The 21,956-nt window shown below is 60.8% G+C and overlaps 2 protein-coding genes across 6 annotated transcripts in view; one reads left to right on the plus strand and one right to left on the minus strand.

The window, feature by feature from the left end:
• Positions 1–15,676, plus strand: part of POR (cytochrome p450 oxidoreductase) — a 54,286-nt gene extending 38,610 nt beyond the window's left edge. For 2 of the 3 annotated variants that reach the window (XM_019987681.2, XM_070780065.1), the window contains exons 3-16: positions 3,131–3,179; positions 6,938–7,066; positions 8,535–8,684; positions 9,111–9,235; positions 9,633–9,722; positions 10,027–10,125; positions 11,097–11,213; positions 11,317–11,435; positions 13,237–13,418; positions 13,534–13,683; positions 13,980–14,250; positions 14,329–14,474; positions 14,552–14,637; positions 15,185–15,676. In XM_019987681.2, coding sequence (XP_019843240.2) covers positions 3,131–3,179; positions 6,938–7,066; positions 8,535–8,684; positions 9,111–9,235; positions 9,633–9,722; positions 10,027–10,125; positions 11,097–11,213; positions 11,317–11,435; positions 13,237–13,418; positions 13,534–13,683; positions 13,980–14,250; positions 14,329–14,474; positions 14,552–14,637; positions 15,185–15,329 — 1,858 coding nt within the window. In that variant the 3' untranslated portion in view covers positions 15,330–15,676. Of the gene's footprint in view, positions 1–457; positions 736–3,130; positions 3,180–6,937; positions 7,067–8,534; positions 8,685–9,110; positions 9,236–9,632; positions 9,723–10,026; positions 10,126–11,096; positions 11,214–11,316; positions 11,436–13,236; positions 13,419–13,533; positions 13,684–13,979; positions 14,251–14,328; positions 14,475–14,551; positions 14,638–15,184 lie in introns of those variants that run through there. The other variant, XM_019987682.2, reaches the window with a different exon arrangement.
• A 151-nt stretch (positions 15,677–15,827) lies between these two features.
• TMEM120A (transmembrane protein 120A) lies at positions 15,828–21,347 on the minus strand. Of its 3 annotated transcripts, XM_019987683.2 has the most exons (12): positions 21,157–21,347; positions 19,378–19,496; positions 19,049–19,165; positions 17,622–17,681; positions 17,337–17,432; positions 17,166–17,255; positions 16,905–16,970; positions 16,749–16,810; positions 16,549–16,641; positions 16,392–16,456; positions 16,248–16,316; positions 15,828–16,170 (listed from the first exon to the last, which is right to left on the minus strand). In XM_019987683.2, exons 1-12 carry the CDS (start codon positions 21,235–21,237, stop codon positions 16,057–16,059), a joined length of 1,032 nt encoding a protein of 343 aa, XP_019843242.1. In that variant the 5' UTR covers positions 21,238–21,347; the 3' UTR covers positions 15,828–16,056. The 3 variants fall into 3 exon arrangements, with proteins under 3 accessions (XP_019843242.1, XP_070636175.1, XP_019843243.1); XM_070780074.1 differs by lacking the exon at positions 17,337–17,432; XM_019987684.2 differs by lacking the exons at positions 19,049–19,165; positions 19,378–19,496; positions 21,157–21,347 and adding an exon at positions 18,318–18,948.
• Between the last annotated feature and the right edge of the window lie 609 nt (positions 21,348–21,956).

The following is a 21,956-nucleotide window of genomic DNA, read 5'->3' on the forward strand; positions in this document are numbered from 1 at the left end:
CCGCACTGCAGTGAGGGGCCAAGATGTGTTAGTTTCATGGACCGTCTACCCCAGGAGACTGAAGCCAGTGTAGTAGGCTCTGTCCCCCGCAGTTCTTTTGTAGGGAGGGAGATGGGAGCCAGATCTAATTTAACGGGATTCCAGGGAGGCCGGCAGCAGGCTCCTTTATAGGGATGCAGCCCTGCCATAGCAACCTGCCCCACCGCTTCCCAGGGTCCAGAGGAGCTTTGTTCAGCCTGCACGACTTCATTTTTTTTTTTTCCTTAAAGTGGAAAAGGGGGAGGCTGTGGGGAGAAAGGGCTCTGCTATAAACAGTTACCAAGGAGACTCCAGCCGGGGCTGGGGAGGTTGCCTCCTTCCCTCGGTCCATACAGGAGGAGGAGGGGTGTGTGCCAGACGCAGGGGCTCATGGGAGGCTCCAGCCGGGAGTCCCGGTTCCTCCCCACTGGGCCGCCAGATGCGGCTGCTCTCCCAGGCACCGGGGTCAGAGGCAGGCAGGGGCTCTGCGGGGCTCCCGAGAGAACAGAGCGTCCAGGAGGATGTGCGGCGTCCGTGGGCCGGGCTGCCCACCTCCAGCGCCAGTAGAGAATGGACGGAGCCCGACCTGCTAGCTGCTGGCCCCCTGCACGCATCCAGGGGCGCAGCATTCTGCCTGGCCCCCGCGGTCCAGAGCAGCTGGGCATGAGAAGCCATGGGGTGCACCTACTCAGCTCATCAGGACGAGCCCATCCCGAGGTCAGTTCCAGACAGCATCCAGGGAGATGGTGTGGATGCCCGCAGGCACCCCCACTGGGGTGTGGAGGGAACTTGCTCCTGGGCAGGGACGTCTGGAGGCACAAGGAGGGCACGGCCTAAAGAGCAGCCCCTGGGGGCTCGCCGGGGCACGGCCACCCTGGCCCCCGAGGTCCTGGTTTGCAGGCTGCATGTCTCTGCTTCCTGAAGAAAGGGGTTTAGACCAGAAACCAGGAGGGCCGCAGTCACCCTACCCATCCCTCACCCTGGGAAAGATTGGGTTCCGAGTGCGAATCCCAGTGCACAGCGGTCAGGAGCGGGGAAGCCAGGCAAGGGCACCCAGGGGTGGCCCTGCTCAGGGCCTGGCAGCCGGGTATCAGCAGTGGGAGCGTGAGGAGCCTGCCCCGTGTCAGGCAGTGACTGGAGGCACGGACAGAGTCTCCCCCTCCTCCTCGGGTTTCCTGTCCCGCTCGTGGCTCTGTGGGTGTGATCTTTCCCCAGGGGCTGAAGCTAAGGACAGTGCTGGCCTTCAGAAGTGCACGCCTTTCTCAGGAGCACCCTGTTCCTGGGGGTGGGGGGCCTTAGCACCTTGTGCCTGCCCTCTGACACCCCCAACCAGACCTGCGTAGAGGGCCCCCTTTCCCCTTCCTGCCAGCCTGGAACACCCTCTCCATGCAGCTGCATAGGGAGCCCCCCCTCCCTGGCCCTCCTCCCCAGAGCTCATCCCCGCCGGCTGCCTGGGCCTCATCCAGGAGCCCCTCAGCTGCCGCGGCTTTCCCTTGCAGGAGCCATTTCCTCCCTGAGACCAGAGCCCAGCTCTTCCTCGAGGCTTTTCCTGTCTCTCTGGGCACAGTGCCTGCTCCTTCTGGAGCCTGTGGCCTGCGGATGCCCCATCAATTTGGTCTTCTCACACCTCACCCTGCTGAAATCACAGAGCCACCCAAATACTTTCCCCTTCCCTCTTTATCCCTAAAAGTTAGACGAGTTCCCAGTGCGGAGCACCCCACTGGGGCGGCTGCAAAGGTGGAGATGCAGGGTTTTCAATCAAGGAGTCCGAGGCCTTGAGAGGCCTGACTTATCCAGTCGGGGGCCTATTTAGTAGAAGAAGCAGGCTTTGACCCTGAACCTCTCTGCTCCTGAGGTGTGGCCCCTCCTCTTCCTCTTTGATTTTCCGAGCCTGGTGACAGGCCCTGGGAAGGTAGGGGCCACCTTGTGTAGTCTCATGCCTGCCCCCCCTTGGCTGGCCCACATCACCTGGAGGTGGAGGACGGGCAGCCGGGTGCTCAGTGGGTGGTGGGTGTGCCCTAGTCCCTGTCTTCAGTGAGGACTCAAGTCCACTTGGCTGAAGCTTGTATGGAAGCCTCTGTCCTTTGAGAGAGGAGAGCTTTTCCACTGATGTCAGACCCTCAGGTGGGTCGGGGAGCCTCCAAAGGCCTCTGAGGCCACCTCAGCCAACCTCCTGCTGGGCGAGGACTCAGGACCGACCATCCCAGAAGCTGATAAGGCTTCATGTGCCAAGTACAATCGTGCTCATGCTGATTGCAAAGAGATACACAGGCAGCTCCCCCCAGTTGTGACACCCAGCCCTCAGGTTGAGCAAGAACACACTGAAGGGTTTGGACGGAGGCGTGAAGACGCATTGAAGGTGGTAACAGACAGCCTCATGTCAGTGGCAGGGAAGGTGCTCAGGAGCTTAGGCCTCGTGTTTTCGGGATAAGCAGGAGTCTGTGGGAAAAGGGTTAAAGGAAGGCGCTCTAGGCCAAGGCGGCAGTGGGTCCGAGGGCAGGGAGGAACTAGGAGATGCCCAGCTGGTCATTGTGGCTGATCATTTAGACAGTGGAGGAGGATGGATTCTGAATCGAAGGGCCCTATTTCTTTCTTTAGAATGGCTTCTCTGGTGTGGGTCTCTCCCAGGGTATGTCTTCAGCCATCCTGATGTCCAGACACAAGGCGGTAGAGTTGACAGGATCCTAGGGACCATCACGGAGGGGTGGCCTCGGGAGGGGGCTGGCAGGCAAGGCCAGGGCAGATCCTGAAGGGACTTGTGTACCTCTGGCCTGTGGATCATGGGAGCCATGGAAGGTTTTAGAGTGCAGCAGTAGCGTGGTCAGAATCTTATGTGGGAGACTCCTGGTTGCCTTGAGAGGTGGAAATTGGAGGTGAGACAAAGCCATGGGGACCATGGGCTGGTAGGGGCCCAGGGAGTGAACTTGACCTTTCATTCTCATGCTCTCCTGTACCCAGTGGGTCAGCCCTGGTCCTGTGAGGTGTTAGATTTGGGTCTACCAGGTCCGGGAGCCTGGGTCCTCCCTCTTCCAGCCTGGCAGTGGACTGGAGGCGGCTAATGGTGTGGGCACCATGGTGTCTCCCGTGCCCATCAGACACTTTTATTTTTCAGGACCTCCTCTGTCAAAGACAGAAGCTTCGTGGAGAAGATGAAGAAGACGGTGAGTTCTCTTTCTGTCTGTGCTCGGCCCTGGTGGGCAGGTGGAGATGGCCAGCAGAAGGCCAGCTTCGCTTGACGGGAAGAGAGAGGGCGGGTGGGAACGGACTCCGCTCCCACGCGTGTACATTCCAGTCTAACCAGAGCCTTGAGGCTGCTCTGCCGTTGCCGGGACAGTTTACTCTGTTTGTTGAATGTTTACTTCTTGAACAAACCAAACTCTAGGAACAGACCCTCCCTCTGTCTCAGATGCCGCCTGGCTCCTTCCTCCCAGACCAGGCTGTGTCCACAAGCAGATGTCCACCTCACATGGCTGTGGTCCTAGCGCAGCTACAGTTCTCGCTCTTTGTTTTTGTTTATTTAAGTATCAAATTTTATGACACGGTACCTCATTCATGTGGTTAAATCCAAAACACAAACTATTGAGGTGGAAAACTTCTCTCCTGTCCCTGTCACCCGTCACCGTTCTGAGAACTTCTTTCTGTGCGTGTAATGAAAACAAACAAACTTTTATTTTTACTTTTTAAACACAAAAAGTGGCATATTACATACACTGCTATAGACCTTTTTTTTTCTCTCACTTAATGTCTTGGAGATTACCTCACAGCAATTCAGAGATACCTCCCTCATCCTTTATTATAATTGCATAATGATTCCACTCGTGGCCACAAGTACTATAATTTGCTTCGACGCTGCCTTGTTGATGGGTGTTTGGAATATTGCTCATCTTTAGCTCTTCCTTCGTGACTTCCCTTGTGCTTCCCCTGTGGCTCAGCTGGTGAAGAATCCACCCGCAATGCAGGAGACTTGGTTCAATCCCTGGGTTGGGAAGATCCCCTGGAGAAGGGAAAGGCTACCCTCTCCAGTATTCGGGCCTGGAGAATTCCATGGACGGTATAGTCCATAGGGTCACCAAGAGTTGGACACGACAGAATGACTTTCGTTTAGCTCTTACAGAGAGAGCCACTGTGACCATGTAGATCAGTTTGCATATTTGCAAATACGGTCCCGGATGCGGAATTGTTGAATCAGAAGGTACACGTGTTTGTGATAGAAGCTGCCAAATTGCACCCCACCCCCCAGGGTTCACACCAGGGCAGTCACTAGCAGGTGTGAGAAGGTCTGTTCCCCCACAGCTTTGCCAACAGAGTCCACTACCAGAGTTTGGGGTTTTGCCCATTTTCTAGGTTAAAAAAAAAGATTTATCTCTGCAGTTATAATTTGCATTTTTTCTATGAATTAAAGCAAATTCTCATGGGATGGCTTTTATTTTTTCTTTTTTAATAGATTCTTTGTTCAGCTCTTTTGCCCACTTTTCTGTTGGGATTGATCTTTCTCAAGAAATTCCTTAAAATTATTAGGGAAGTTAACCCCTTGTCTGTGATATGACTTAAAAATATTTTTCCCAGTTGATAGTTTGTGTGTCACTCAGCTTACTGTGTGTTTGTTTTAAAAATTCCATAGTCCGTTTTACTTTTCTATGACTACTGGACTTTGAGTCATCATGTGAAAGGCTTCCCCACTCTAAAGAGATATAACAATTCTTCCATGTTTTCTCTTGTATCTTTATGATTTCTGTTTTCCATATTTAAAATTCAATCTGTTGGGAGTTTATCCTGGTGTAAGATGTAAGGTTTGGGTCCAACACGTTTTTACTCAGCTGTCTAAATTCCATGTAATGAAGTCCATCTTTTCCCCACTAGTTTGGTCATAAATGTAATTTTCATTGGTATTTGAGTCTATTTCTACATTTTCCTATTCTGATACTTTGATCCAGCTGTCTGTATATAAACAATATCATACTGTTATAACTTGTTTTAATATCTGTAGCACTAAGCACTTCCTCCCTCTCCCCATCACTCTTATTTTTCACTTTCCTAGCTTTTACTTCATGTATATTCACTTATTTGGGATAACAGTTTTATTGGGATTTAATTCATATCCCATACAGTTCTCCAATTTAAAGCTTACACACCAGTGGTTTTTTAGTGTATTCTCAGTTGCACAAACCATCACCACAGTCAATTTCAGAACATTTTCATCTTACCCAAAAGAAACACTTTACTATCAGGAGTCACTCCAGTTTCCCCAGCCTGAGCCCTGAGCGACGTTCATCTGCTGTCTCTGTGGAGCTGCCTGTGCTGGGCCTTCCACGTGAGTGGAGCACGCAGTACCTGGCCCTTGGTGGCCCCTCCCACTGAGCTTGGTGTCTTCAGGGTTCGCCTGTGCTGTAGCAAGTGCCAGCACTTCTTTCCTTTCTGCTGCCAAATGAGGTTGCAGCAATGGGTTCATACTTACTTTGCTACAAGATTTTTAGGATCATGTTGTTGATGAAAAAAAAGAGCTGTTGCAGTTTTTATTAGGATCGCGTTATATCCGTATCGTGGGTGGAGGCCCAGCATCCTGCTGTCGAATCTCTGTGAGCAGCAGAGGTCTTTCCGTTCGGCGGGGCCCTCCGCCACTGAGTAGTTGTTGTTGCTCTTCAGTCGCTAGGTCATACCTGACTCGTCTGCGACCCCCTGGACTGTAGCCCACCAGGCTGTCTGTCCATGGGGTTTCCCAGGCAAATACTGGAGTGGGTAGACATTCCCTTCTCCAGGGGACCTTCCCGACCCAGGGATCACAGCTGAGCCTCCTGCAGCTTCTGCGTTGGCAGGCGGATTCTTCGCCACTGAGCCACCTGGGAAGCCCCTTGTCACTCGGTGGCTTCTTACGTGTTTCTTGTTTGGCTTATTTCTAGGTTCTTTATATATTTTGATGCTACCGTAACTACTGTTTTATATCAGGTTTACCTTCCTTTCCTTGGTATCATAAGCATCATTTTAAAATACATTTTTAAATGATTTGGAAATGATTTGTAAGAAAATTCAGGAAATGAAAAAGGTATGGGAGCACTTCACAGCAGTTGTAACCCCTGCGTTTTATTGTTGTCACCTGCACCTGTCAGTCAGGGCTCGATGCCAGACCAGAGACCCTCCAGGCAGTTTGGCCGCTGGAAGGCCTGCTGCTGAGGTCTGCAGAAAGGGACCGACCGGAAGGTGGCCTGTGCCTCGCTTCCACCTTCCGCATCTTGCAGAGCGCATCCCATTGGCTGGACCAGTTTGCTGCCTCCCTGACTGCAGGGCGTCTGGGGGATGGAGTTGGGGCTTTTCCAGAGCTGCTGCGGAGGGTGCCGTGGGAGGGGGGCGGAGTCAGAGCCTGTGGGCCAGTCTAGATGGGGTACCTCCCTCCACTGTCTAGGTTTTTATAAAGCATGTGTGATTACTTTTGCAAACATCCAGGAAAACTCACCCATATTTTCCCACTTAGAGACTCTTGGTATATTTCATGCTGTTCTTTTTCCTTTCTGCATGAATGTGTATAGACTGTGCACACACATGTCGGGTGGATATGTAACAAAATTGGATTAAGCTATACATAGTCTTTGGTCACTATAAGTGTATTTTTTCTTGTTTTTTACTGAACTTTATTTCTGCTGTTTTCAAGTGTTATGTAAAGATCTGTCCACAGATCTTTGAGCAGCTGTGTGTATTGGATTACCTTGGTGGCTTCAGCTGGAGCCGGCTGGGTGGCCTCTGACCCCACCCGCCGCAGTGGCTGTGGTAGTGAGATGCTGGCCCAAGGTGACTTAGAAAGGACCTGAAGGAGGAAAGAAAGAGGATATCCTTAGGGACCTGCCTGCCCCTGTGGTCACCTTGAGTCTCCGGTGAAGCCTGTGGCTCTTGGCCCCTCACTGACCCCCGTATGTCCGGCCATCCCTAGGGCAGGAACATCATCGTGTTCTACGGCTCCCAGACGGGGACTGCTGAGGAGTTTGCCAACCGCCTGTCCAAGGACGCCCACCGCTATGGGATGCGGGGCATGGCAGCTGACCCCGAGGAGTATGACCTGGTGAGTGCCCGCCACGCCCCGGCCCCTTCCTCCCGCGCAGTGCGGTCCAGGGTGTTAAGGCAGGCGTATCTGGATCGTGGAGACACGAGGGCAGAGTTAGGCAAAGGGACAGTCGGGATTGGGCACCTCTTGTCATTTGTCCCAGCAGCCAGGCGGCCTCCGGACATAAAGAACCCCTGGCCCAGGTGTGTGCATGTGCGCTGCCTGCCCGGCTCTCCACGCTGCAGGCTCTATGAGCGCTGGGCAGGTGCCCACAGAAGGGACCCGGGCACCTCGTGCATTGGGTGTGGCTTAAAAGATGACAGGGTCTCAGTAGGTCAGGAGAGGAACTGTCTCTTGTGTTTCCTCAACCCCCCTCTCCTGGACTGCAGTGTCGGGGGAGCCGGACTCAGGAGCCGGGGGGGCGGGTTCTGGACTCTAACCCTGCTCCCCCGACTGCCTGGGGGACCTGGCCCAGCCCCTCACTGAGGGGCCTCGTCTACAGGGAGAGGTGAGGGTATTGGACGAGCCATCTCTAGGAACCGTGCAGCTCAGCTTTGCATGGAGGCTGTAAACTCATGTGTCTGGGCTTGGGGAGGGCCCAGGAGAGCCCGGGGATTGAGGGGAAAGCCCCCATTTGGGGCTATAGGATCCCCCCTCCCCCGTCTCCTCCTTCAGCTGTCCTCGGCACGTGGCTCCTTAGCGCTGTCTGCAGGACTTAGTCCCCACCTCCTGGCCCCAGCCACACCCAGCCTGTCTCTGAGGCCGTGGGGGCCAACTCACCCTGCTCACGCTCCTCCCAGCACTGGCTCCTTCCCCGGTCATAGCTCTCCAGACTGCAGGAAACATCCAGCAGTCTGCTCACTGGGATGGCCATGCCGTTGGCCCCAGGGGACACGGTGGGCAGAGAAAGGGGAGTGGTCCTTAGGCCCCAGGAGAGGCGGGGCTGACAAAGCAGCTAGTCCTGGGAAGACGCCCCAGGGACCGCCTTCCTGCTTCTCCCCACAGGGTCATTGCCAGTCATCACGTGGGCTCCAATGTGATGAATGAACTTCCCCTGAGAAGCCCTGTCTTCCGAGTGCCAGCTGCTTCCCACCTGTGCCCCTCCTTCACCTTAACCAAACCGGCCCCCGCCTACTCCACACACATGCCCCCTTCAGTCTTGGGGATGGCACCACTATCCCTCTGTCTTAGGACCTGGGTTTCGAGTTGACAGACAGTTGGTTAGGAATCACATGAACTCAGGCCCCCCGGGACTCCGTACGGTGCTGAGGTGCCCCAGAGGTGGCAACGTGTTCCACGTGCCCACTCCTGGCCCGGAACCCAGCTGCTGCTGTCCACACCCAGGCCCTCGCCGTGCTCTTCTGGGCCTGCTGTCTCTTCACTCTTGAGATGCACTCCGTTCATCTGAGCCCAGGACTCACCCGTCTGCACTTGGGAGCCAGCTTAGTCATGGTCACTTGGCCTGGCCCTGTCTTTGTTCCCCCAGGCCGACCTGAGCAGCCTACCAGAGATTGAGAAAGCCTTGGCCATATTCTGCATGGCCACCTACGGCGAGGGGGACCCCACCGACAATGCCCAGGACTTCTACGACTGGCTCCAGGAGACGGACGTGGACCTCTCTGGGGTCAAGTACGCGGTGAGTCACCCGTGTGGGCTCGTGCGACCTCCAGAAGCTCGTGTCCAAGAGGACACCTCCAGTTCTCACCTCGATCTGCAGAGCCCAGGCCTGGCAGGGAGCTTGTAGGTGGGAATCCCGGGAAGGGCTCACGCGGTGACCCTCTCCCGCCCAGCCCGGCACTAAGAGCCCTTTTCCCGTGTCCCAGCCCCACCGTGCCCAGGGGCATTAGCTTCTAGAGACAAAAGGCAAGAAAGGAGGAGTGGGCTGACCAGGATTCGGCCGGGCAAGGGATCGGGTGGGGTGAACACCCTGCAGCTGCCAGGGTCCAGGCCAAGTGGTCATGGAGGAGCCTGAGCTGTGGGTCCATGAAACAAATCCGCTCTGGGGCCTCCCCGTATGAGGTGTCTGGCCGGACCTGCTGACCCTGGCCCCTCATCCACACAGGTGTTTGCCCTTGGGAACAAGACATACGAGCATTTCAACGCCATGGGCAAGTACGTGGACAAGCGGCTGGAACAGCTCGGGGCCCAGCGAATCTTTGATCTGGGGCTGGGCGACGATGACGGGAAGTGAGTGCCCCCCCACCCCGAGCCCCACCCTCAACCCCACCCAGGCTGTCGAGTGTCAGGAGCCCCAGATTCAGGCTGGCCGGGGCTCAGGAGGGCAGGGCAGAGCCTTAGTGTCTGCGCACCCCTGTGACCTGCCTCACCACGGAGAGGGAAGGCCAGCCCCCATCACCAGGCCCGCCTTCTTTGCTTGTCCACACCCTCCCAGCTCACCCAGCTCAGACAGGGCTGCCCGTGGTTACTGCAGACCCTCTGGACGCTTCCTGATGCCCTGGGTTACATCACTGGGCGGGCTGGTGTGAAATGAACCCTCGAGCTTGAGGGGGAGCCAGGGGACAGAGGGTCTAAGCCTGGCCTGGCAGCCCCATCTGGCCCCGGGTTCATCCCCTCTGGTCCACAGCCTGGAGGAGGACTTCATCACATGGCGAGAGCAGTTCTGGCCAGCCGTGTGCGAGCACTTCGGGGTGGAAGCCACTGGAGAGGAGTCCAGGTGAGTGCATACAGCTGGGGCCGTGGGTGGGGCACCGGCCCGGTGGGCGCAGTGGGGCTGGGGGAGGCTCAGTCGGGGTGTGGAAGGGGACCCGCACGCAAGGGTCAGGGTGGGCTTCCCGGCCTCCTCGGGCCTACTAGCCCGGCTGCCTCACCTCTCCTGCCTGCCCCACACTCACACATCTCCTTCCTCGTGGGTCATGCCTGGCCCCGCATCCCTCAGGCGTGCCCCATGGTCTCACAGCCTCACTCCCTCCTGGGGACCCTCCCAGCCCTCAGCTTCACCCTGGGTCTCCCCCTTCCAGCATTCGCCAGTACGAACTCATGGTCCACACAGACATGGACATGGCCAAGGTGTACACGGGCGAGATGGGCCGCCTGAAGAGCTACGAGAACCAGAAACCGTGAGTCGAGAGCGTGGCTGGGGCCCAGGTGGCTGGCCATCCTGTATGTCTCCACAAGGCCTTTCCTGCCGGGCCCCATCCCATGGGCTTCCTCGTTCCCTCCATTGGGAAGGGGCCTGGCCAGGGCCACACACATGTCCATATCCGCCCCAGAGGAGGGCACAAGGCCCGGAGCAGAGAGAGGGGAGGCTGCTCTGAGCCCAGGGCCCTGGGGACCCCTCCCCTCTCGGTGGTCCTTTGGTCCAGAGCGTGGCCTCGGGGAGACTGGCACCTGCTCAGTTTGTACTTCATTTGCCTGTTAAATATCCAGTGGGGTGGTGACCACCACTTCCTGGACCAGGACGTAGCGAGTTCAGGTCTGGGTCTAGGCTGAACTTTGGCCAGAGGGCTCATTTCCTTCAAATCTGCCTCCATATTTGGACTTTTTTGTCCTAAGTGCTCCTCTCTGGGGCCCCTCACTTGCACCTGGGCCCCACCCAGACACCTTGAGCCGCCCAGGAAGGTCCTCCTTGACCCTCCAGCAGCCCCACTCTAGGCAGCCACTGCGGTTGCGGCCGACAGCACATTTCAGTGACTTCCCGGTGGGAAAGCCTGTCCTGTGCAGCCCTGGCTAGTCACTCAGGACCCAGGCCCTTCCTCTGTCTTACGGAACCACCTTCTTGGGCCAGGCCCTCCTGTGCTCTGCCCACCAGTGGGTACCAGGTGCGGAGGGTCCCCCAGGTTTCAGACCAGCCTCAGTTTCTGTGTCTGCAGACAGGGACGCTGATAACCCGGCTCTGCCCCCTTGCGGGTGCCGGGAGCACCACTCTGGCGGGGGCGGGAAAGCCCTTTACCTCACTGGAGAGGTTTTCTCATGACCCAGGAGGCCAGCTTTGAGGTTCCCCGTGTTCTGTGTGGACGGGAGGGTCCTTGTGGGTGTGGAGATTCAGACCAGAGGCCTAGCCAGTCATTGCACTGCTCGCCCCACCCAGCCCCTTCGACGCCAAGAACCCATTCCTGGCTGTTGTCACCACCAACCGGAAGCTGAACCAGGGAACCGAGCGGCACCTCATGCACCTGGAATTAGACATCTCGGACTCCAAAATCAGGTACCAGCTGCCACCACGCCCTTCCCCAAAGCTTTCACCCAGGCCTCCTGTTCCCACACAGAGCTGCCCTTCACCCTCCCCCTGAGCCTCGCATCACCCCCAGGTATGAGTCTGGGGACCATGTGGCTGTTTATCCGGCTAATGACTCTGCCCTGGTGAACCAGCTTGGCGAGATCCTGGGTGCCGACTTGGACATCATCATGTCCCTGAACAACCTTGATGGTGAGTCCTGGGTCCCAGGCCTCCCCCCTACCTGGGCCTGAGGGCGCTGGTGGGAATGGGCCCCCTGGAAAGGCCCAGAGGTTGAGTTTCTGCTTAGACCTAAAACCTGGTATCCTGGAAGCCCTCATACCCAAGACCCGAGGGGCAAGTTGCAGAGCAAACCGGGAGGCAGCGGGAGAAGACAGCTGTAGGGTCTGGCAGGCTCCCTTTTGGGGCTCCCCATCCCCTTGCTGCCATACCCCCTTGAGGGAATGGGGGCCTGAAGACAGAGCCAGGCCCAGCTGTCCATGCAGCCCCATGTCCTGTGGGGAAGAGAGCCACAGCCAGCCACCGCAGGCCCCTCCAGCTCCAGGGTCTCCTCACCTGTGCACAGGGGTCCGAGGCAGCAATCCTGACAGCCTCTAGGTGCACTGAGGGTGCTCAGCCTGCACCCCCGGCCTGAGCTGCTGACTGTGACCCCGCCCCCCAGCGCCCCGCACCGTCCACCAACCTGGGGCCCACCTCGGCCTGGCCCTGTCCCACTCGCCCACCTGTGTCCTTGGTGACCCGAGCCTGGGCTGCTCCTCCTCACCTCTCAAGGCTCCAGAGTCGGCCTTGAGAGGACAGGAAAGGGGGCTGGTCTGCAGCGGAATTCCTCTTGCTGGCAGGGGACCTGCTGGCCCGTGGGCCGTGGACGGGTCTTCTCCTCTCACTGGTGGGGGCGGGGGAGGCCTTGTGCCGTCTGAAGCAGCACCTCTCTGGCGGTGGGGGTGTTGTCAGGGCTCACTCTCTCCCAGGAGTGCCTGAGCTCCCGTGGTGGGGGCCCTTCTCTGCCAGGGGCTGCTCTGAGAGGGGGCTGCGGAGGCTCAGAACGCGAGGCAGAAGTGGGACTTCAGAAGGTGCGCCCACACCTGCCCTGTGGTGCGAGGCCTGAGCCCCCATTCCTGAGCCCACACAAGAGGGTGCCTGGGTGCGGGGAACACCTGCTGCTTGATGTGGGCACTGGGTACACAATGGCGTTCAGTTCGCGAAAATCCATCAAGCTCTGCTCGTGTGACTTGTACACTGTACGTAGGTCGTGCTTCAGTAAGGAGTTCAACCCTTCCCCCAAAGCTAGGCCCTCAGCCCTCAAGGCTGAGCCGTCCTGGGCCAGGCCCTCTCCTCTCTGGGTGGCTTGGCAGCCTTGTGCTTCTCTGGGGCTCATTGGTGCACAGGAGTCAACACCCCTGCGGTCATGCCTCTAGGAGGTGGAGTCACCCCTGGGTCCAGCCCTGCTCCGGCCTGGCCGTGGGGAGGTGTCAGGAAAGCCGGCCTGTTGACTGTGGCAGTGGAAGCCCCTCGGCAAGGGCTGGCAGAGCACCTGAGTGTACAAGATGCCACCCCAAAAGCTTGGCATGTGGGTGTGGCGTGCACCAGCCTCTGCTTGTGTCCAAGAATAAAACCTGAGCTGGAGGGGCCCTGTCATCACAGCCGAAGGCCCGGTATTGGCATCTCACCATCAGAGCCTGGAGCCCCCACGGTGGATCAGGTCCAGCCCACAGGCAGGCAGGCCCCACCGGGGGGCTCCCCCTTGGCCGCCCTCTCTGAGCAGTGACCGTCCTGGATGGGGACAGTGACAGGCCGCCCCCAGCAGCGTCCTGCCTCTGATGAGACTGGCTGTCCAGCAGCCAGGCGCCTCAGGCCTTGCCCCAAACCCAAGGAAGACCCCAAGAGAGCTGGTCTTGGTTCCCGCCCACCGAGGCTTGGCCCACCCCTTCCCTGTGGCACCCCACCAGCCCTGGGGTGGCCCCTCACCCTGAACCCTGCTGCCCTCTCCTTGCAGAGGAGTCCAACAAGAAGCACCCCTTCCCCTGCCCCACCTCCTACCGCACGGCCCTCACCTACTACCTGGACATCACCAACCCGCCACGCACCAACGTGCTCTACGAGCTGGCGCAGTACGCCTCGGAGCCCACCGAGCACGAGCAGCTGCGCAAGATGGCCTCCTCGTCAGGCGAGGGCAAGGTAGGCCTGCCCCCGGCGCCTGAGCACCCAGAGTGCCAGCCCCCCAGCCCGGCCATCCCCCGAGCTGCCTGGGCCCCTGGTCCGCTTGCCGTCTTACCCACGTCTGTGTTCCCAGGAGCTATACCTGAGGTGGGTGCTGGAGGCTCGGCGGCACATCCTGGCCATCCTGCAGGACTACCCGTCCCTGCGGCCCCCCATAGACCACCTGTGCGAGCTGCTGCCTCGTCTCCAGGCCCGCTACTACTCCATCGCCTCATCCTCCAAGGTGGGGGCTCCGGGCCCGCCCCCGTAGAGAAGACAATGTTGGCTCCTCAGAGAGCCCCAGGTCCCTGGGCCGCAGCCCCAGCTCTGCCCCACATCCGCGGGCACTTTGCTCAAGACTCCCGGGCTGTGTATCCAGAAGGCTGGACTGTAAGATCGCACCCAGCCCTCCAGCCCTGGTGCCAAGAGCCAGTCAGGGTGGCCGCCAGGAAGGGGCCCTGAGCAGGGACCCCGTGACGGGGTGGGTGGCAGGAGGGAAGGACCCCGGGCACAGCCATGCTCACCCCTGCACACCCCCAGGTCCACCCCAACTCCGTGCACATCTGCGCCGTGGCCGTGGAGTACGAAACCAAGACGGGCCGCATCAACAAGGGCGTGGCCACCAGCTGGTTGCGGGCCAAGGAGCCGGCCGGGGAGAACGGCGGCCGGGCCCTGGTGCCCATGTACGTGCGCAAGTCCCAGTTCCGCTTGCCCTTCAAGGCCACCACGCCCGTTATCATGGTGGGCCCTGGCACTGGGGTCGCCCCCTTCATAGGCTTCATCCAGGAGCGGGCGTGGCTGAGGCAGCAGGGTGAGTGTGTGGCCCGGGCGGGCTCCGGGCAGGGGGCTGGGCCTGGGTCCCTCACTCACCTGGCCACCCTCGCCCCAGGCAAGGAGGTGGGCGAGACGCTGCTCTACTACGGCTGCCGGCGCTCTGACGAGGACTACCTGTACCGCGAGGAGCTGGCCGGTTTCCACAAGGACGGCGCCCTCACCCAGCTCAACGTGGCCTTCTCTCGGGAGCAGCCGCAGAAGGTGAGGCCGGGGGCAGGCCCTGGGGTGGTGGGGTGTAGGGGGCGACCGGCCTCCCTCACAGGCACCCCCGCCCTCAGGTATACGTGCAGCACTTACTCAAGAAGGACAAGGAGCACCTGTGGAAACTCATCCACGAGGGGGGCGCCCACATCTACGTGTGCGGGTGAGTGGGGGGTGGGCGCCTGAGGGGGGCAGGAGGGGTGAGTGGGGTAGAGGAGGGGGTGAGTGGGGCGGATGGGGGGGTGAGGGGGCAGAGGAGGGGGTGGGGGGCAGGAGGGGTGAGTGGGGCGGATGGGGGGGTGAGGGGGCAGAGGAGGGGGTGGGGGGGCAGGAGGGGTGAGTGGGGCAGAGGAGGGGGTGAGTGGGGCAGATGGGGGGGTGAGGGGTCAGAGGAGGGGGTGACGGGGGCAGGTGAGTGAGGGGGGCAGGAGGGGGTGGGGGGCAGAGACATGGGGTGAGGGAGGCCGGGGGTGATGGGGGGCAGAAGAGGGGTGAGGGGGGGCAGAGATGGGGGGTGAGAGGGGCAGGAGGGGAGGTGAGTGGGGCAGGAGGGGGTGAGGGGGGCAGAGGCGGGGGGTGAGTGGGGGGTGTGAGTGGGGCGGGGGGTGGGTGGAGCAGACGAGGGGTGGTGCGTGCAGCAGAGGCCGGGGTGGGGGGCTGGCCTGCCCGTGGAGGGCCCTCCCCCAGTGCCGCCTCCCTTCTGCGCACAGGGACGCTCGGAACATGGCGAGGGACGTGCAGAACACCTTCTACGACATCGTGGCCGAGCAGGGGGCCATGGAGCACGCCCAGGCCGTGGACTACGTCAAGAAGCTGATGACCAAGGGCCGCTACTCCCTGGACGTATGGAGCTAGGCCGCCCCACTGCTCCGCCGCTCATGCCCTACAGACTTTCCTCCCCATCATGTAATCTCGCGCCTCACTCCCTTCTGCTGGGTCTCCTGGGTGGCTCTGCCGGGTGTGGCCCCGGAGGCAGGCCCAGGACAGAGGCTGCTCCCAGCCCAAGCCGTGCCCTCCAGTCAGCCCAGGGGGCGCGGCCGAGGGTCACAGGCTGAGGTGTGTGAGTGCCTCGGGACCCTCAGTGGCTGAACACAGGGGTCCGCCTCTCAGCTGATGAGGCCTGGCCCCTCCCTGTGATTTTCGATGAGTGTAAATAATTTTAAATAACCTCTGGCCCTTGGAATAAAGTTCTGTTTTCTGTATTTGCCCGGCAGTGCTTGCACAGATCTGAGGCCTCCACCTGGGTCTCCTTAGCTCAGACCCCAGAGACACCTCGGGGGCCCCCAGGTCCCGAGTGGTGGCGGGACAGGCCCCCCAAGCCCATCTCACCCGCAGGAGCACACACACACAGGCTCTCGGAGCTGTCTTCCTTTATTCAGGCCACTGGTGCCCAGCTCCCAGGGGCGGGGACACAGGCCCAGGTCCTCCTCTCCAGCAACGCCTTCAGGGCCCACAGAGCCCACAAAACCCAGGGGAGGGCAGATGAGACCCTCTCGGACACGGGGAGCCCCCACCCCCTCCACACAGAGGTTCAGAAGCCCGTTCCGGGCTGGGGGTGCTGTTGGGCAGGGAGGGCCCAGCCTCATTCTTTCTTGCTCCCATGCAGCTGGTTGTGGAATTTCTGGTGCACGACCCGCAGGGTGGTGAAGAAATTGCCAAGGAAGAGGAGGAGGAAGGGGAAGCCGCACATGAGCACCTGGGGGAGCAATCGGGGTCAGGATGGGAGCCGGGCCAGCCCTTCCTGCGTCCTCCCCAGGCGGCGGCCCGGCTCACCTGCCACTCCTTGCACTCGGGGTCCCGGGCCAGGTTGAACAACGTCAGCGCGTTAAAAAGCTGCCAGAACTGGGAGAGAGGGGGCTCTTACACACAGTCCCTGCTCGAGACAGCCAGGTGGACGGGGGCTCGGGTACAACTTACGTGTCCGAAGAAGAGGAAGGGCAGCAGGAAGGTGAGGCCCCGCCACATCCAGGACTGGAAGCCCTCTGCAGGGGCACAGCGGGGCAGAGAGGACCCGTCACTCAGAGCCCGGGCCAGAAGCAAGGACGGCAGGGTAGGGCAGCCTCGTCTGACTCACCCACAGTGAGGTCCATGGTGTGCCGCTCGCCCAGGGCACGCAGGCGGTACAGACAGCCGCTCTGGTAGTAATACTGGAGGAACTGCACGAAACCTGGCGAGGCGGGGCGGGGCATCAGGACTGGGCCGCAGCCCCAAGCCCGGGCCTGCCCTTCCTTGGGGACGAGTCCTAAGCAGAGCTGGGACCTCGGAGACACTCACTCTGGTACATGGAGAAGGACAGGAACTGGTTCCGGAACTTCTGGTACATGAGGCCGTCGGGCCTGAGAGCAGAGGGCAGGGTGGGGGCTCAGGGACGCCCCCCTTCTCCCTGCCCCTCGCTCCCCCGAGGCCCTGGGACCAAGCCGACCCACTCACCATGTCAGCATGACTCCCGACAGGAACGTGGACACGTAGTGATGGAAGACCCACCAGCCTTTGATCCTGTGTGAGGGAGCCGCCGTCACCCCTGTCCCCTCAGCCCCAGGATCAGGGCTCGGGGGGCAGGAAGCGGGGCTGCAGTGGGAAGGAGCCAGTACCCCCTGCTTCTCAGCCATGGCTCCCCCACTGCCCCCCACTTTGCAGGGCAGCTCCAGGGGCGCCCCCCCACCCTGGGGGCGGGGCCCCGCCCTCGCCCACCGGGAGCCGTTGTTGATGAGGATGCTCTCACGGATGGTCAGGGTGCAGTAATACCAGACCAGCAGGAAGTTGAAGGCAGCGTCTGTCACCCTGTGGGCAGGGGTGCGGAGGGTGGGTGCTGGCGCCTGGAGAGGGTCCGGGAGGCCAGCCCCGCCCCCGCAGGACACCCACCTGGAGTTGAGGAGGAAGCGGCAGGTGAAGGAGATGAGAATGAGGATGATGGTGAGGTAGAGCTTGAACTTCTCGTACTCGTCTTTGTAGGCAAACCTGGGGGGACACACTCGTGGGACAGGCTGGGGTGCTGGCGGGGCCCCGCCAGGCCTCCCAATGGGCTGCCTGGGGTGCCATCGGGCAGTGGCCCCCGAGCCCCAGGCTCAGCCAGGGAGGCTGGGGCAGGCTGGAAGGGGCCCCAGGGCGGGACGTTGCAGGGGGAGGAGTGTGGCGACCACAAATTACTTAGCCTGCTTGCTCAGGAGTGTCACGTTGACGTTGCCCAGAACCAGGCTCAGATACAACCTGGGGAAGGAGAGTAGCCTTCAGCCCCAAGCCCACTGCAGCCACCCACACCCGCGACCCCACCGTGACCTCCTGCCAACCCCGAAGGGTGCCAGAACCCACCCCATCCAAGCTCCTCTCATCTGAGAGTCACAGCCGTGTACCAAGCAGCGGCACCCGTATGGGCTCCTGTTCACACGCAAGCCCGAAGCCCGGGCTCACGGTGGTTCAGGGACCAGCCTGAGGCCGCAGAGAGGTTACAGGGCACAGCGGGGACTGGGACTGGAGGCCAGGCTGCCTCTCCGCCTCGCTGCGAGCTCCTCCCTCTCCCATTCCCAGTGGCGCCCTGGCCAACCCTCCCCCAAACCCTCCACCCTGTCACCTTCAGGCAGGTGACATTATCCCTGCTGCCTCCCCACCCTCCTCTCTGGACGCCCCTCCTCCCAGACCACCCCTTCCCACAGCCCCAGGGACTTCCCTCCAGTGCACACTGCACCCCTCCTGGGTCTCACCCTCTGCAGGCCCCATCACTGAGCAGGTAGAGATGCTCAAGCCCTTCCTGTGTACAAACTCGCACACCCAAACAGAAGGACCCCTCAACCCTCACGACGAGCTCTAGTTACTGGTTTCCAGGCACTGGTTTCTCCTTCCACTCACCTCCAAGCTTCACAAGCGTGGCCTAAACCTGGCTGTCTCCTCGGCTCTCTGTCATCCCCAATATCACCTTTCCAGCCCCACCTCCTGGAAGCGGTTCTCTCCAAGGTCACCCGAACTTCCAGGAAACATTCCCCTTCAGTGTTACCTCTGTCCGGCCCCCACCGTGCCCCCGGGGGGGCCATCTGATCTCAGGCTGCGGGCCACTCCCTCCCCTGCCTTCTGGGACAGGCTTTCTCCCCGCAGTCTCTCTGCTGGACTGTTTTCCCCGAGCCCCGGTTCTGCCGCGTCCTCTGCTGTGACGGCGGCTGATCTAAGTGCATAACTGAGCTGTCGCTCTCTCCTGCCCACTGGGCCAGAGGGGAGTGCCACAGGCTGGCTTCTGAGCTGGTCTCTCCGCAACCTTTCGCCTCCTACCCTATGCTCTGGACATGACACCTGCTGTTTGCACCTCTCCAGGTCTGGCCGGCCACCTCCTCTATCCTTCATGACGCAGCCCAGGGGTCACCTACCCCAAGAGGCTGTCTCCGGCCTCCCAAGCGGTGAGGCACCCCTGTCTGTGCTCTCCCCGATTCTCTGTACGTCCCGCACAAAGCGCCCATCATCACAGTGAGCTGTCACAGTCACTGAGGCTGTCCCTGAGGGATGACCGGGTCTGACGGCCCCCTTGGGTCCAGGAAACCAAGCAGAGGGAGACAGGGCTGTGAGCCGAGCTTGGGGGAGGGGTGGCTCACCCATTCTTCTTGGGCAAGTAGGCCTCCATATCGAAAAAGAGGCCCTGTCGCTCCTTGATCTGGTTTTCCAACTCCCGCGCAGCTTCCTCGGCCTCTGACGGGAGGGAGGGTTTGCATCTGCAGGTGGGGCCGCAGAAGCCAGAGTCAGAACACCCGACCCCTGGGAGGCAGGAGAGCAGACGCAGCCCAGAGAGGGGAGAAGCCGTGCCCAGGGGCACCTCGGAGTCAGCGCCAGCTCCCTACCCCATCAGGCCCAACACCCACCCCCGGTCCACAGCCAGGGGTATGAGAAGGGAGGGCGGGGAGCATGTAGGGGGACAGGTCCTAACTTCCTCAGGACAAGGGCCAGCTCCTGGAGCCTCTTCTTCTGCCGAGTGATGGAGCTAGTACAGCTGTTCTGCAGCTTGGTCAGCTCCTCCAGCTTCAGGCGGTACAGCCGGTGGGTCTCCTGGGGACCAGGGAGGGGGAAGGCTCAGGCTGGCTAGGGGACCCCCGAGCCAGAGCCTGCTGGGAAGGGGGTGGGGCACGGATTCACCCAGGGCTTCCCCAGGAGGGTCTCAGCAGGAAAGGAGGCAGCCAGCTGAGCCAGCCTCAGGAATGCCCCGAGGGTCCTCTCTCTCCAAGGCAGGCAAGGAGATGGGGCTCTTCTGGCAAACCCAGGAGCCCCCCAGCACCTAGCCCCCAGAAACAGACACGTTCTCGGAAGGTTTTCTTAGTCTCAGCCCATCTACTAGTTGCTCGCACCCCTCTCTGCCCATCCTGAGACTGCATTCTAAGCCCACACGGGTCCACAGTCTGGACCAAGCAGGCAGCCTAAAGCCATCCATGGCCTTCTCAGAGCCTCCCGTCCAGACAGCCTGCAAGGGAGAGGGAAGCTGAAGTTGTCCAAGATAACTGCTGCTCTGGCACTCCCAGCATCTTCCTCCCGGGTTAAAGGTCACCAGGCTTCAGCCCTTGGGCCTTTTGCTGTTAGACCATTCCTCTACCCTTCCCCCCAGCACCTTTGGCCCAGGGCTTCCCAGAGCACTTTGCCCCCTGGGGTGAGTCTCGAGAAGGAGCAGCCTGGAGATGGGGGGCAAGGGGCAGTGTGAGGAAGGTCAGGCAGGGGCTGAGGCCAGGACAGTGGTGCCCAGGCTCGGGAGCCTGGGTCTCCCCTGCTCAGGGCCCTGGGGAGACGCACGAATGATAGCGGCTTGGCCAGGACAGGCCAGGGGGCAGTCTGGCTCAATGTGGACAGGAAAGGGCTGGCACCAGTCCAAGAGAGGCACAGGCCTGATCAAGTGCCCAGCTGGCTTGGGCTCTACCCTGGCTAGGGTTTGTTTCTCACGCTCAAGGAGGGGCCACCTCGGCCTACCCCCAGCCACCACACTCCCCTGTCCGCCTGTCCACAGAACAGCACAGCGGCCCATAGCAGCCAGATCCAGACAATACCCACCCCCGCTATGCCAGGCTTCCACTGGTCTCAGAGAGACTCCCACCCCTGTCAGACCCATGAGTCTCTTGGCTGGGCCCCGCCCACCCACTTTCCCCTCACTCTCTGCAGCAGCCACGTGGTCCTGTGTGGTTGGAAGCTGTCCTGCACCCAGGACCGGCCTCGCCCCCATCCAGGGACTTCACCTAAATCCCACTTCTCCGGACCGAGGCCACGCGGCCTCCCGTCCTGCTCCCCAGCCACATTCAGCCCAGACCGCCCGGCCCGAGGGAGGGGAAGGCCGGCCCGGCCAGCGCCCACGGCGCGTTTGCTCAGTGATGGACCCAAGACTGGCCCTGGTTAGCTCGGACTCTCCTGGGAGGGGACTAGGTCGGAGTCGGGGCCTCTTTCCGAGATCTTCACGAGAGACCGGAGTTCTGCCCTGGTCAGTAGGGTCACTCCGGTGTCGCGGCGACTGCGCGGGCGAAAGATACCACCGCCGGACATTGATTTGAGGCCGAAAGGATGGTCCAACCGGGGACACCGGGACCCAGGGCCTCGCCGCCGTCGGGAGCAACACCAGGGTCCCCCACCCTGACCCCGAGCTTTCCGCAGCCTGACCCGGGGCTACCCGACCCTTGACTCCGAGCCAGACAGACATGGCTCGGAACCAATGGGAGCCCGCCTTGGCGCTCACCTGGATGCCGTGGAAGTCCTGCTGCAGCTCCTCCCAGTCCCGCAGGCAGTCGCCCAGCGGGCCCGGAGGCGGGGGATGCATTGCGGCCGGGCCGCGGGCCGGAGGAGCCGAGTGGAGGACAGCACCGCAACCCCGGCCGGCCCGAGGCACCTCCGCCTCCGCCGCCTCCGCCCCCGTCCGCTTCCGGGCTCGCGCCGCCGCTACCACCAATGGGGAAAAGCCTGGGGCCGCGAGCCCGCTGGCCCCGCCCCCCGCCAGAGCCAATCCGGGGCCGGGCTGGGGCTGGGGCGGGGCCACAGGGTCCGAGAGCCGCTGGCCTGGCCGCTCTAGCGTGGAGGGCGGCTCTACGCGGGATGCCAATTGTGTGGTGCTGCCAGCAGTGTCCCTGCCGGTCACTCTGGGAGTAAACCAAGGCCCAGGGAGGGGGCATCCTGCCTCAAACACTTTCCGCCTGGGGAAGCTGCTCTTTGGCAGGGAGGCAATTCCGAGCCTCTTCTCTTGCTTGGATTTTTACGAGGACCTCTTTATGTCTCCCTGTCTCCAGGTTCACCGCTACTGCCCCTTCACACAGACACCAGGCTACCCTGCCTAAAACCAATCCCTATCGTGTCCCTGCTGAAAACTTGCCGGTGTCTCTGCCCTGCTTACCAGGAGGTGCCTAAGCCACAGGTCTGCAGCCATCCCAGGCTCCGCTCCAGTTCAAGTGCTCACTAAAGCCTATACTGCCTGAAAAGCCCTTCAGTTCAGTTCAGTCGCTCAGTCGTGTCCGACTCTTCGCGACCGCATGAATCGCAGTACGC

Source organism: Bos indicus, chromosome 25 (genome assembly GCF_029378745.1).
Source record: "Bos indicus isolate NIAB-ARS_2022 breed Sahiwal x Tharparkar chromosome 25, NIAB-ARS_B.indTharparkar_mat_pri_1.0, whole genome shotgun sequence".
NCBI lineage: Eukaryota > Metazoa > Chordata > Mammalia > Artiodactyla > Bovidae > Bos > Bos indicus.